General features: G+C 35.5%; 1 protein-coding gene across 2 annotated transcripts in view; it reads left to right on the top strand.

Moving 5' to 3' along the window:
• The window catches only part of LOC137238345 (NADP-dependent malic enzyme-like), a 41,994-nt gene extending 28,116 nt beyond the window's left edge, over positions 1-13,878 (top strand). For both annotated transcript variants that reach the window (XM_067763211.1, XM_067763210.1), the window contains exons 3-5: positions 10,456-10,791; positions 12,254-13,415; positions 13,569-13,878. In XM_067763211.1, the coding sequence (XP_067619312.1) occupies positions 10,456-10,791; positions 12,254-13,415; positions 13,569-13,687 (1,617 nt within the window). In that variant the 3' untranslated portion in view covers positions 13,688-13,878. The remainder of the gene's footprint in view (positions 1-10,455; positions 10,792-12,253; positions 13,416-13,568) is intronic.
• Positions 13,879-15,765: the final 1,887 nt, after the last annotated feature.

The raw sequence follows: 15,765 nt of genomic DNA, 5'->3' as shown, positions 1-15,765 counted from the left end.
CTAAAATTTTTATGTTGCTTTGCCCGGGGTGTGAACCCAGGGTCTTCGGTGTGGTAAGAGGGGCACGCTACCATCACACCACAGCGGCCGCCATATACATACGTAAATATGTGCATTCATATAGTACACAGCATACATAAATACAAAGTAGAGAGCCAGTGAGCGTAAAATTCTCTTTGAAATTTGCTCATGTATTGACTGTTGATCGCTGTTGAAATGACCAGTGAGTTCAGTTGTGGTAACAAAAAATCAGTAAGATTGATTAGGAATCTGTCAATTTTACAGAATTTTGTTAACTTAAGAGCGGCAATTTCTCTTCTGTTGAAATGACTAAACTAATTTGTTCGCTTGACAAAGAAATCGGTCGAATTAACCATAATTCGATCAATTTCACCGAATCTCCGTTAAGTCAAGAACAACAGAACCGATTTGTTGATTTCACTAGCACCATTTCTTTCAGTGGCTTAATGAAATAATTAGTCAAGTTTTCTACATTAAAGCCCTAATTGAACTAAATCTTCCGTACAAAATACAAATTCTTAATTATCTCATTATTGCTTTATTGAATGCCTAATGGAGTGAAAAATCTAGTCGGTTTTGCTTTGTGCTTAGAATTTTATTGTCAATGTAACAAATGACAATCAAAAATAAAAATTATTTTCAATAATTTACGAAAAATAGAAAAACACGAAAAAATTCAAAATTTAATTTTCGCTGCATTTGCTACAAAATATAATAAGGCTTTTTCGAAAATAGGCACATATTTGGTTAGGTGCAACATCTATGGGTAGTTCCGCATGCATTTTATTTTGATTGTGTTAATAGTTAAGAAGGAAACGGCTGCTTTCCATTTTAACTAACGAAATATGTATTTGTTTGGGGCTGCTTACAGATGTTCGCTCAATGAAGCAAAAGTCCCTGTATGCAAAGGGAAACTTAATTATTTCATTAAATAGAATCGTGATTCAATTAAGTTTCTGTGTGAAAACGGTATAAGATAAAAAACCATAAAAAAGCATTGCTATGGTGATAAAATATTATTATATTTGTTAGCGCATGTTTGCATTTTCAAGTGGAGAAAGCAAAAAAAGCTAATGTGTGTAAATACAAACGCAAATATCCGCATATATCTGTGTCGCAAGCTATAATAACCCAAGTCGAATTTAAGAAATATTCAAAATGCAATTCTTTCATAACAAAGCTGTGTGATAGCTTGAGTCAATAACAGATTTTAATAGCTCACTGAAAATATATTAAAAGGACCAAACAAACTTCACAAAACTAGTCGATGCAGCTTGCTCGATTTTGTTATAGCTGTCCTTTGCGTGGTCAAACTAAAGAAGCATAGGTGACTATTGGCTTCACAACAGTAATAAATGTGATAGATAGCCCCATGTTTTGTCGAGTGGAGTAATAAATCATTTTTATACCCTTGTGTGTCAAATCCATTGGAATTCAGAAACTGAAGGATGTCATTTATGAATAAGGTTTCCCCTAGTTGCCACAATTGATTCAGTTCATTAAAAGCATGAATATTATCTCAATATGACTACCCCTGCTTCAAACACCATCTGTTGCTATTGACGTTGATAAGATGTAGACATAACTTGCATCTTTTATTTATTTAAATAATTTATTTGCTTATCGCCCTGTCCGTGTCATATGCCGTTTTTCTCAAATCCATTAACTAAGCAGGTTATAGGTGATTCGTGTGCTGGCATTTAAAATGTTTAGCTGGTGCCTGTAGTACACGTCATGGCACTTAGTTAATAACTTATTTGAGTTTTATTAATATTTTATTTTTGTTCCCAAAAATTACGTTTAGCACGTCCCCTTGATTTTGAACTCTTCGAAAAGTTGTGCTGTATGCCTTTCTTTATTATTTATTCTTTATCCAGCCGTTACATATTACCGTTCCTTTTTATAAATAGCAAATTTTTGAAGAAATTTAATTTATTAAAGCTACAACAACAACAGCTGTTATAGAACCCTTAGCCATCCAGAAAAAAAATACTTTCTTTAAGGTCAAATAAGTCAGCTGTTGTGCACGCAAAATGCGCCATTGTCTGCATTTATATTGTGACGAATATTAGCAACACTAAGGCTTACTATCATCTCTAAGCCGATACTAAGCAGTCACTATTATCTACATAAACAAATCAATCATTATGTCTACGCATGTGTCCATACAAGCAGCGGAGAGAAACGCACAAACACATGCATATATCTGAGCTACTCACAAAAGTATGCAATCATCGGTGGGAGTATCACTCACATATACACGCGTATATGGCTATGCGAGAAGCTATAATCGTGCATTTGTAGCTTATAGCTGGTGAGTTTATAGCTGGTAAACAAGGAGTAAATTCTAGAAGAAGAAACGCCTAGAAGTATGCGAACGAGACATCAGAAAGTATAAAAGGAGTTAAAGCTGAGTAAGCATTAATCAGTTTGATTGAAGCAAGCTATTGGTTGTGAGGTATCAGTGCTATTGTGAAGTACTTTAATAAAGGCCATTTTGCATTATTGAATATTAGAGTTATTTATTCAACAGATTAGCGATTCGAACGTTAGTAGAAGGTTGCAAATAAGAGGAATTGCACTAAAGGCGATTGACCGCCCTCACTTCAATGAATTTAATCAATTCATAAGTGCTACAATTTTAAAATATGTTGCTTTGGGCTGGTGTGGTGTTATGGTAAAAAGATAGCAGAAAAGTATTAAAGTGTACATATGTACATACATATACATATGTATACATATACATATGTACTATAACTGATAAATAACAAGTATGTACTTATGTTATTTTATTTTGTATCGCTATTATGCGGTTTAAAATTAGTTAACCGCATTTCGGCGCAACTCTTATTGTCAAGTTCTTTTTTTTTACAAATTGTCCATGGAATTTGATTAAAAACTCTGATATCAACAAAGTGTTTTGTTTTCAAATTTGAGATTTATTTTATCGAAAATAAAACAATTTCACAGAAATTTCGTAAGTCGCTGTTTACACGCAAAAAGTTTTGTTGCTGATCGGCAACTTCTCTTTTGGAGTTCCGTATCATATTTACACGCACATTTTTTGAAAATTTCGATCGAAAAAATATTCCAGTATCATACCACAAGATGATCAAAATCGTTCAGATTTAAAAGTGGTTTTTATATGAAAATGTATGTATCGTCGCGAAAAAAAGTGTACCCTTAATGTGATTATTCTTGAATAATCATTTATGAAAGACTTTAGTCATTTTTTGATCATATTCGGATATTATTGAAAGATTTTACTTGACTTATTTTTGAATAACATTTGATTACTTTTCATAGTAATTTTCGGATAATATTTAATACAAGTTTTCAAACATATAATTGATGACGTTTTGGAATCATTTTTGAATACGATTATGATGCTTTTTTCGTAAATATTTTATACATAATTAGATACATATAATAATCATATTTCATCAGGGGATGAAAGCATCTGGAAATGAGCTATTTTACTTACTTACTTACTTACTTAATTGGCGCTTAACCGTCTAAACGGTTATGGCCGTCCAACAAGGCGCGCCAGTCGCTCCTTCGCTCCGCTAACCGGCGCCATTTGGTCACACCAAGAGAGTTTAAATCGTTTCCCACCTGGTCCTTCCAACGGAGTGGGGGCCCCCTCTACCTCTGCTTCCTTAGGCGGATTCCGATAGAAACACTTTCTTGGCCGGAGCATCATCTTTCATTCGCATAACATGGCCCAGCGCAGCCGCTGCGTTTTAATTCGCTGGACTATGTTGATGTTTGCGTATAGCTCGTACAGCTCATCATTAAATCTTCTTCGGTACTCGCCATCGCCAACGCGTAGAGGTCCATAAATCTTTCGAAGAACTTTTCTCTCTAACACTCCCAAAGCCGCTTCATCAGCTGTTGTCATGGTCCATGCTTCTGCCCCATATAGCAGGACGGGTACGATAAGTGACTTGTAGAGTATGATTTTCGTTCGCCGAGAGAAGACTTTACTTTTCAATTGCCTACCTAGTCCAAAGTAGCATTTATTGGCAAGATTGATAGTGTTGATGCTGGTTCCCAAATAAACGAAGTCTTTTACTATTTCGAAATTATGGCTGCCAACAGTAGCGTGGTTTGCCAAGGCGCATATGCGCTGACTTTTTGCTCGATGATAGCAGGTACTTCGTTTTGTCCTCATTCACCACAAAACCCATCTTTACCGCTTCTTTTTCCAGTTTGGAGTAAGCAGAGCTAACAGCGCGGGTGTTTAGGTCGATGATATCAATATCATCAGCATATCGCCATAAAGGTGGACCAGGGGTGACTCTAGAATGCGTTTGTACGATATGGGTATCAAATTCAAAGTGTTAATGAGGGTTCTAAAAGGGAGTGGGCCTTAGTTGTATATGTGAAGGCGTTTTCGAGATATCGACCAAAATGTGGACCAGGGTGACCCAGAACATCATCTGTTGGGTACCGCTAATTTATTTATATATGTAATACCACGAACAGTGTACAGGGCTTTTGATTTCGCCCTGCAGAACTTTTTCATTATCTTCTACTTAATATGGTAGGTGTCACACCCATTTTACTAAGTTTTCATCCCTTTTTTCGTATTTGGTATAGAATTATGGCATTTTTTCATTTTTCATAATTTTCGTAATTTTCGATATCGAAAAGTGGGCGTGGTCATAGTCGGATTTCGGCCATTTTCTATACCAAGATAAAGTGAGTTGAGATAAATACGTGAACTAAGTTTAGTAAAGATATATCGATTTTTGCTCAAGTTATCGTGTTAACGGCCGAGCGGAAGGACAGATGGTCGACTGTGTATAAAAACTGGGCGTAGCTTCAACCGATTTCGCCCATTTTCACATAAAACAGTTATCGTCATAGAATCTATGCCCCTACCAAATTTCGCAAGGAGTGGTAAATTTTTGTTCGACTTATGGCATTAAAAGTATTCTAGACGAATTAAATGAAAAAGGGCGGAGCCACGCCCATTTTGAAATTTTCTTTTATTTTTGTATTTTGTTGCACCATATCATTACTGGAGTTGAATGTTGACATAATTTACTTATATACTGTAAAGATATTAAATTTTTTGTTAAAATTTGACTTTAAAAAATTTTTTTTTTAAAAGTGGGCGTGTTCGTCATCCGATTTTGCTAATTTTTATTTAGCACACATACAGGAATAGGAGAAACGCTCTTGCCAAATTTCATCATGATATCTTCAACGACTGCCAAATTACGACTTGCAAAAATTCAATTCAAATTACCTTCTTTCAAAAGTGGGCGGTGCCACGCCCATTGTCCAAAATTTTGCTAATTTTCTATTTTGCGCTTACCAAGTTTCATCGCTATATTCGTTTTGGGTAATGAATTATGGCACTTTCGGTTTTTCGAAATTTTCGATATCGAAAAAGTGGGCGTGGTTGCAGTCCGATTTCATTCATTTTAAATAGCGATCTGAGATGAGCGCCCAGGAAACTACATACCAAATTTCATCAATCTCTTTTCTTAACCAACATTTTGGCCATTTCGAAAAAGAAATTTAGGTGTTCAAAAAATATGTATGATTTTCCTTGCGATAGAGAAATATTTGTTTTTAAATAAAAATAAGTTTTTTTACAAACCCATAACAAAATTAATATAAAAAAGAACAATTTAAGAATTGAAGAATTTAAAAACAATTATATTTTTTTTTGCTAAAAGAACCCTTTGTTTTTCAATAAAAATAAATTTCCGTTTTTTTCGTTAAAAAAAAAATATTTTTATTGTTTAGCTTTGAAGAAAAGTAAGTTTTTTCAAATCACATATTTAAGATGTATAAAAATAAGTACATAAATACTTTTGTAAAAAAATTTTGTTTTTAACAAATACTTTTTTTTTCAAAAATTTAACGGCCAATTTGAAGAAAATTTAGGAAATCAAAATATATAAAAAAAATTGAAATGTAGTCTTATAATTTCGATAAAAAAAGCTTTGGTTTTTACATAAAAATATTTTTTTCAAAAACTATTTTCTTTTCTGTTCAAAAAATTAGATGGCTAATTCGAAAAACTTTAAAGAATCCAAAAATGTATCATGCACATGTTAAATACTGTTATTTGCGAAAGAAAGCAAGTCTTCAAATAAAAATAAGTTTTATCATAAACAAACTGCTTTTCTTTTAAAACATTTGTTTGTCAATTGCTAATTTGCAAAAATTTTTTTAAGAATAAAAATACATACTTTTACTTTCATCACATTAATTTGTATTTTTAAATAAAAATAAGTTTTTTCCAAAAGCAAATTTATTTTCCTCTTGAGAAATATGTTCGCCAATTCGGAATTCCAAAAATGCTGGTTAAAAATAAATCATCCGGAAATCCTTATGATAGAAAAATTCAGGATGAATACAAGTTTTACTTTCTTAAACAGAGCTGCTCAACGCGTATACACTTGTAGCACTTTTGTTTTTGTTTTGCCCTGAATCATAGGCACAAATTCACACTTTGAATACAAAAAAAAATGTTCATAGCACTCCCTTATGCCCTCATATATAATTTCGAATCATATGAAAATGCTCGAAATTCTTATGAAAGTGCCAAGAAAAAGCACTCCCGTATGAAGCTCAGGCACTTGTGTATGATAAAAAAATTTGCACTAACAATTTGACAAATAAAAATTATTCAAAAACATTATAGCACTGAAAAAAATTTGTAATCAAAATTGATTCATAAATAAAATTAAAATAGATAATTGACCGCGGAGCTGAAATATATGGGGCATATGAGCAAAGAATGTAAGCAAAACTGTACCAAAATAAGAGGAGCCTATTCTAACTTCATATGATATTAGTTTATTACCCTCAAGTAAAGTCAGTAACTAGTGATACAAAATTCTGGTTCAGAATTAGAGCTAGAGTGCCAAATAAGTATAAGTTCGTTAATAGCTAGATTTTCAGTTATAAAATCGACAAAAAAACTGCTACCAGCTTTAACGAGCTGCGGCTTCATATGATTATGCCTCTTTCTCAACACTATTCCACTAGTACGTAACTATCGAAAAAATACCAAAAAGAAATTTTTATATAGTTAGGAACTAGTGAAAAGTTAAACTAGCGGGGATAATTTCCACCGCCTAGGACATCGCCATGTTAAATTCGCCAGTTGAAAATATGTAAAAGAGATAGATGGCGAACTATTAGTGGTTCAGAATGCAGTAGAAATACACTTATTTTGAACTAGAGATTCTCCTTACGGGGTAATTTCTGTGACTTTTTATTTCAATTCGGTATATTATTTTTCTTGGTTGTAAGACATTTTTTGACTGGATGTGCGAGGAACCGTAAAGTAACCATGTTTATCATTTACTTGTTAAACATTTTATTAAATTCAAATGTTACTTCAGCACCTCTGTAATCTCTGTTTGTAATATATGTATGTAAATTTGAACGCAAATTTAAAGCAAACCACGCGGAGCCCTCTAATTAAGCATTTCAAAAGTTTTCAAATTCAATTTCCCATGCAACATTCGCGGAAAACCCAAATTCCGACGATATATGTATATAGAATATGTTCCCACAAAACTTGAGGCTAGAGGTCAATGTAATTTTTAGCTACTTTCGGAATTAAATTTATTGGCACTTGTATGTTGGTGATATAATTATTGACGTAATATTGTTGGCGGCCACCGTGGTGTGATGGTAGCGTGCTCCGCCTATCACACCGTATGCCCTGGGTTCAACTCCCGGGCAAAGCAACATCAAAATTTTAGAAATAAGATTTTTCAATTAGAAGAAAATTTTTCTAAGCGGGGTCGCCCCTCGGCAGTGTCTGGCAAGCGCTCCGATTGTATTTCTGCCATGAAAAGCTCTCAGTGAAAACTCATCTGCCTTGCAGATGCCGTTCGGAGTCGGCATAAAACATGTAGGTCCCGTCCGGCCAATTTGTAGGGAAAAATCAAGAGGAGCACGACGCAAATTGGAAGAGAAGCTCGGCCTTAGATCTCTTCGGAGGTTATCGCGCCTTACATTTATTTATTTATTTAATATTGTTAGCAAATATTTTGTAACATGAAACCAAATATTCAACTTTTTCCGAACTCAAACAATTAAAATTTTTTAAATATATTTTTTTAAATAAAAAAAAAAAAGTCAGTGCACATACGATTTTGTACATGAATTTTGATTCGCACCTCCATATAAAAAATTTTGAGCAGCACTGTTCTTAAACAATATTAGGGAAAATTCATATCAGCACAATACAAATCAGCGTTTCGGTATGTGAGCTATCAGTCTCTGACAAATAAAATTTTGTCATAAGTCTTTCATTTCCAGCAAACCTACAATTCAAAGTTCGAAATCAGTAGTTTTCCACAGTCTTCAAATTGTTTAGTGATAGTGGAAGTTTTCATGAAAAATGTTCCCGTTTCCATTAAATACTTTGTAGCAGCGGATTGCTGAGTGCACTAAAAATTTGTTGCACTATTCCCGACTTTGCTTATACGCACTTTTCAAACTAAAGTATAGCATATTGTAAATACCACGTACAGGTATGTTTGTTTATATTTATATGTACAAATAAGAGTAAAAAAAAAAAAATTTATTTAAGAAAATATTTAAACTGAACCTTAACCGTCGCGCCGCGGGCTTTAAAGGTGAATTAATGTGAGAAGCATTCATACTTACATATATGCTAGTGTGCATGTGCGTATGTGGTTTTGTTGAATAAACATTTATACGTACCGTACCTACTATATATCGTCGCCCGCTTGCCAGAAGCATGAATGTGCCAAAATGAAAATTTTGGGAAATCGAGTTTCAAAGTTTATTGCTCACTCAAAATTAGAAGAATTAGTTTCTAATGTAGAAATGTAATTATATATTATACTCATACTATGCTCTTTTAACTGAGATAATTTTTCTGCTCGCATCCCTTATATTTTCCGAGATTTAGCACATTCATTTTTCTGGTACAACAACAGTTTTAAAAACTGATCTAATTTTTTGTTAACACAGCATATACAAAAAATTAAAAGTAGTCGGATCAGGTAATGCGACTCATGTTTTCTATACATTTTAATGCGCTCAATCGAGATACGCTATAAGAATTGGCCCAAGTGGTCATGGCCTTAACCTCAAAAGACGTAAAAATATCACTACAGATTGATTTTTAAATATTGTTAGGGCCAAGCCAAGACCTGCTAGGCCAATTCCGTTGGCGGATTGGGATTCGGAGCATCACAGTACTTGGGAAAACATCCGTGACTTTGACTTATCGAAAGTATGTATGTAAATGAAAAAAGGTACACATTCAATTCTATTTCATATACACTAATGTGTTTTTATTTAAGATATTATTGCAAACATAGAACTAGTTCTTTTTCCTCATCAGAATCAGAATCTTCTAATATATTGGGTTTGGGTAAAGCGTTGCCCTCAAGATTATAAAAAGAATGATATTCTTTTGATATAAGCAACTTTTTCAAGTATTTTAGTTTGATTCGAGAAGAGGCAACGGCTTCGAATAAATCGGTTTGTCTTCAATTAAACAACTATATTTTCTTCGGATATTCAGCTATTAAAAATTCCTCATCGGTATAATTTTTTATGAAGAATACCTTATACAGCTCATCTTTTGTGTATCTCAACTAGCATATATATCGCATGTGTAGTTTTATAGCTCCCTGAGTAAAATAATTATAAATAAAAAAAATCGTCATACAATTGTGTATGAACCTCGAAAAGTTTTGGTGAGTTACGAGTTGGTGCCCAACATTCAGGCACGTATACCGGAACATACGAATGTGTGCTGTTCTTACTTTTTTCAAAAATTGTTTAGCCATATCAACGAATGTGTCATACAAACAGGAAAATCATTACCTTATTGCCAGCTAAAAACATGAATGTACTACATGAATGTGCCACATTCATTTTTCTGGCTCAAGTTTGTGTGATTGAATTATTGGGGTTTCCATGTACGTAGGAAGCTCTAGATTTAAGTAGAACCTAGAGGATCTAAAGGGTGATCCAAAGAGGACTCTAACACAAAATCGGAAAAATTGCACATTCATGCTTCTGGCTAGCGGGCGACCATATGTATATATACATATGTACATATACTTCTACATGCTCTCAAGACAACGCTTATCGTTTCAAAGCGATGATCACCCCACGAAAGTCGTAAGCCGGTCACACTTTCAAAAATTGCATGATCTAAAGTCTAGATTCTAAAATGATAATCATTAAGTGTGCATGCATTAATATTTACTGATACATGTGAACATACAAACATATGTGCATATAAACAAATATTCATATGTATATAATGTGGCGAGATCTGATGATAATGCCATTTTGCAAATTTGAGCTGATAAATTCAGTGAAGGTCATATAAGATTCCCTTATCACTGATATTTTTTTAGTCAACGTTTTGTTTACTTTTGTTTATTTTATTTTCTTTTCTTTCAGGGTTTGGCATTTACCGTTGAAGAGCGTCAAATACTTGGCTTACAAGGCTTATTACCTGCCGTTGTGAAAACTGAAGAAGAGCAAGTGAAGCACGCGCTAATTCTGCTCGAACGTTTGGAAAATGATTTGGACAAATATATGTACCTCTCCGGTTTGGCCGAGCGCAATGAGCGTTTATTTTACAAAGTGCTGTCATCTGATATTGCCAAAATGATGCCTCTCGTCTATACACCCACAGTTGGATTGGCGTGTCAAAAGTTCAGTTTGATATACCAACATCCGAAAGGTCTCTATATTACGATCAAGGATAAGGGACATGTTTACGAAGTGCTTAAGGTAAGTGTGCAGACATATTTGAATTGTAATGTATTGCTTGGTCTTGGGTAAGGTATTCCGTCAAGAGCTCGAGGTATGACGTAATTTGGGGGAAGAGTTTAATACGTACTCTCACAGGCAAGCGACCATTAAAACGCTGGTCTATAAAGCTGTGTTGTCGATCGTGGGCTGTCAGTGAATGAACTCGCTGACGGTCGCATCGAGCTACTATGCAATAAAAAGTTATCTGGGTGCTAGGGCTTAGGATACGGATTTTTTAGCCCATGCTGACACCACCTCTAGTTGCGTGGCGAGTTCTTCTAGCCGAGCTCTTGTAGAGCCATATTTCAATGATGATTGGAGTATAAACCGCCGTATGGTTAGTTTTGTTAGCTGTATTAGTTGTATGGAAAATTACGAGGTTGAGTCATCTAGTTACTTCATACTTAACTGCCAAACTTATGTAAATATCTCGATATTAACCGCATACGAATTTTCGTAAAAATATCGTTTACCCTTCGGAAAATACCAATTTCGACCTCGGAAATATCCTCCAAAGATCCTTATGACCGAGCCTGAAATATGTTCTCCTATTTCTGCCAATAATTTCGGCGGACTGCTTTCTATCCACTTCCAGCCAGAAGGATTTGGCTACCCTGCAAGGGGTAGGGCTGACCAATGGTGCTAGTTTCCGGAACGTACCGCATCAATATCCGGAAAAGGACTATCTTAATCGATAATACTTCACAAAAATCTGTATCGCTATTAAAAAAAAAAAAAGAAGAAAATCTATTCATATTTACTGTTTAAAGCTAAGAGGTCCAGGCAGGCATTCCCAGAACATCCTTGATTATACAACAGTTGATCTTGCGGCTTGCTCAGGCGGTGATATCGCGGATGAGAGCTGGCGACGACTCGGATGTATCTTAATGTGATATTTATGCTGAGCTCAGCTATAACTTTCCACTGTCGCCCTAAAGGCTAACAGTTGTAATGTCATCTTTGCTGAAATAACACAGCAAAAAGCTTTGTTTGACCTCCTTCTAAACAGCACACAGTATCTTGGCCTACCTGCCAGTTTGTGTACCAGCAGATTATAACTTTCTGCCTCTCTGGTCGCGATGGTTCAGCAGCTGGCAGCCAGACCCGATCTCTTTGGCAGAGGAGAAAATTTCCTGGGATAGCTTCTGGTTGCAGATCAACATCAGCAGGCAAGGAGTCTTTTGGTGGAGAGTGAGATTTCCACGGTCTCAAGCCCCGCCACAAACCTCGCATACTAGAGAGACCAATCTTCCTATAAAGTTTACCGACCATGGTCCTAAGTGCTGTCCCTGGGTGTCCCTGTAGGCCGCAGTGATAGAAATGATCCAAAGATACCATTCCTCATCCTCATCAGTAAATATAAAAACTTTATCTAAGACCAACAACGTATGAACATTTATTTCTACTTAAGTCCATTAATCGTTTTTGTGATCAAATATAGAACTGGCCCGAAACCGATATCCGCGCTATCGTCGTCACCGATGGTGAGCGCATTCTTGGTCTTGGCGATTTGGGTGCAAATGGCATGGGTATTCCTGTTGGTAAATTGGCGCTGTATACCGCTTTGGCCGGCATCAAGCCCAGTCAATGTCTACCCATCACACTGGATGTGGGTACAAATACACAAAGCATTCTCGATGATCCCCTATATATTGGTTTACGTCACAAGCGCGTTACTGGTCAGGAATATGATGACTTTGTTGAGGAATTTATGCAGGCTGCAGTACGTCGTTTCGGGCGTCAATGTCTTATACAATTTGAAGATTTTGGAAATAGTAATGCATTCCGTCTATTAGACAAATATCGTGATCATTATTGCACATTCAACGATGACATCCAAGGTACAGCATCTGTTGCTGTTGCTGGTATTTTGGCTTCATTACGTTTAACCAAAACAACACTCATGGAAAACAAAGTTCTGTTCTTCGGTGCTGGTGAAGCGGCTTTAGGTATTGCAAATCTCTGCAAGATTGCAATGATGAGAGCAGGACTCTCAGCCGAAGAGGCACTCGATCGTATTTGGTTAGTTGATAGCCGTGGTTTAGTTGTTAAAAATCGGCCAAGTGGTGGTTTAACAGAACACAAACTACATTTTGCTCATGAGCATAAACCTGTCGATACTCTACTCGAGGCTGTACAAAAGATCAAGCCAACCATGTTGGTGGGAGCTGCTGCTGTTGGTGGTGCATTTACTCCAGAAATTCTTCGTTTAATGGCGGAATATAATGATAAACCCGTGATCTTTGCGCTATCAAATCCCACCAGTAAAGCTGAGTGCACAGCTGAGCAAGCTTATGTCAATACGGATGGTAGAGCTATTTTCTCGTCTGGTTCACCTTTCGCGCCTGTTACATACAAAGGCAAAACTTTTACTCCGGGTCAGGGTAATAATTCGTATATTTTCCCTGGTATTGCATTGGGTGTAATCGCTGCTGGCGTCAAAACCATTCCTGAAGAAATGTTTCTTATTGCAGCACAAAAATTGTCGTTACTGAGCCTAGACGAAGACTTAGCTATGGGTAGTCTGTATCCTCCATTGGAAAAGATCACTGAATGCTCTGTTGAAATTGCTATTGCGACTGTTGAATATGCTTACAAAGAAGGTAAGCTTAGATTTAACATTTAAGTTAATCATATTTTGGTGGCAAAGTTAACACTTGGTAGCTTAAAAAGTTAACACGAAACTGTGATTACCCCAATTGTTTAAGAAATTCTTATATAAATATATTTTATTTATTAAAAATCTCGTTGTGCAGGTTTGGCTACCGTATTCCCAGAACCCAAAAATACATGCGAATACATTAAATCCCAAATGTATAATGTGAACTACGCCCCAGCTGTGCCGGAAGTCTACTCATGGTGTAATAAATTGTAAAAACGTCAAGTGTGGCCGTAATATTCTGAACTCACTGACTGTGCTCGATCATCGCAATGCTGTACTCCACACCAAAATTATATATCATGTAAAAATTGTATTCATCAATATGATATTTTAAATTCTAAATGTGTACATTAAAGATCTAATAATACAAGCTTATAAAATAAAGAATTTAAACATACCATAAATGTCTCATGAAATACTGTAAACCAACTTTTACCCTCGGAATGCGCCCGGAAAGTTCCGAAGTTATGCAGAACTGATTTGGAAAAATCACTAAAATAAAGTCGAATATAAAATTAAAACAATTCTGAACGGTTAACAAAAGTCCACTTTATATTCCTCAAAACAATTCTGAGTTAATCCTTAAATTACCCGAAAGTTAAATGATTCCGAAGGCAATTCCGAAATTATGCCAGACATAAATTTTAAATCATCTGGAATCGGGAAATATTCCCGACATTGTCTCGAAATGATCCCTAAAACCTTTCCTGAATCATCCTGCCATAGCCCTTAAAATATCTCAAAAATAATCCCGAAACTAACCTAAATAGCTCAAAGATAATTTTTAAAACAATCTCGACACAGTTCTGGAATTATCGTGAAATCAATTCCACATAGGATGGCAATGCTCACTATTTCTTGATTCAAACTGTCTCAGATTTATACCGACTTAAAAACTGAACTCTGGTTGAGACCGAAGTGGGAGGGACGGGGTGTAACACTGCCAAAATAGGCAAATTGTTGCCCAGTGGTTGAAGTTCAGCCACTGCAGTGTAGTGTACACTTTCTTCCTTTTTCCTACTTTATTTTCCTTTCTTTTCCTTTCCTTACACACACAGCGTCACGATATAGTAACACGTATAGCGTTGGCTTATGTATTGGTAAAATTTAAAAAAAAAATTTTTTTAATATGCACTGCACTGCTCCTTGAGAAATCCTATCGATACATATATAATTGTTTATACCTTAGACTTATAGTTTGGCCGTAAAAGGGGTGCGAAAATTTCAACTTGCCTATCTATATAATAGGTCAAGGACAATGTTCAAAAAAATCAGTTGGTCTTATTGCAAAGCTGTTGTAGGCCGTTAAAATCTCTACTAATCGTTGTCTGAAATATTTTTTCATTGGGTAAACAGTTGGGCATCGGTCCCAAATCCCGGCATTACATTTAAAAAAAATCCCAGGATTTCGGGGATTCTTGGGGTTCTCATATTGCAAATTTAAATATCTTTAATTGGTTTAAGGAACTGCTACAAATTTAAATGATTCGATTTCAAAGGAAACAAAAATTTTTTAATAAATGTGTTTTAATAAATTTTTCATATATGTATACGTTACGTGAATACTTTTGAACCAAAATTAAAAGGTAACAGTCTCTGGGTGTTCCTGAAAAGTCTCGGGATTGTTATTTTTAAATCCCGAAATTCCGTGATTGCAAATGACCTTCGGGATTCGATGACTTATTAAACCATTGTGAATCAAACTAAGTGTGATATCTTCTGCTTAGACGTCAAAATTCGAAAGTGATTGGATCACCTGATTTGTAATTGATTATCGCTGTCTCATTCTGTATCTCTTTCTATCACCCGCTGAAGATAGCCGGCGCTATGCGCCGCCATATTGAACACGCTGTCAAAACGCTAAAAAGTAGCCATATTGAACATCCCGTCAGGCAGTTGACAGATAAGATATCACACTTAGTTTGATTCAAATCAGGTGATCCAATCACTTTGGAATTTTGACGTCTATGCAGAAGATATCACACTTAGTTCGATTCACAATGATGCACGCCAGCTTTCGTGACATAAAAGCAGGTGCTGGGACCACTAACTTAAGATACTTCTGAGAAGATGTCGCTGTGATCTACCTACGTCAATCACCCCTATTCTGCATTTCGATTACGTTCCCGTTCTACGCTCCGCTTTAATCGAAATTGGGTATTCTGCATTACGACGGAATCGCAACGAAAAGAGGAAGAGCAAATGATTTTTCGAAATCAGCTGTTTGTACGGAATGTTTGAACATTGGAACAAAATAAATTAAAGAAAATTTGTAAAAAACAATGATAAAC

The sequence above is a fragment of the Eurosta solidaginis genome, chromosome 1 (genome assembly GCF_040869045.1).
Source record: "Eurosta solidaginis isolate ZX-2024a chromosome 1, ASM4086904v1, whole genome shotgun sequence".
NCBI lineage: Eukaryota > Metazoa > Arthropoda > Insecta > Diptera > Tephritidae > Eurosta > Eurosta solidaginis.
The sequence above is the reverse complement of the archived record's forward strand: the minus strand, read 5'-3'. Positions and strand labels throughout refer to the sequence as shown.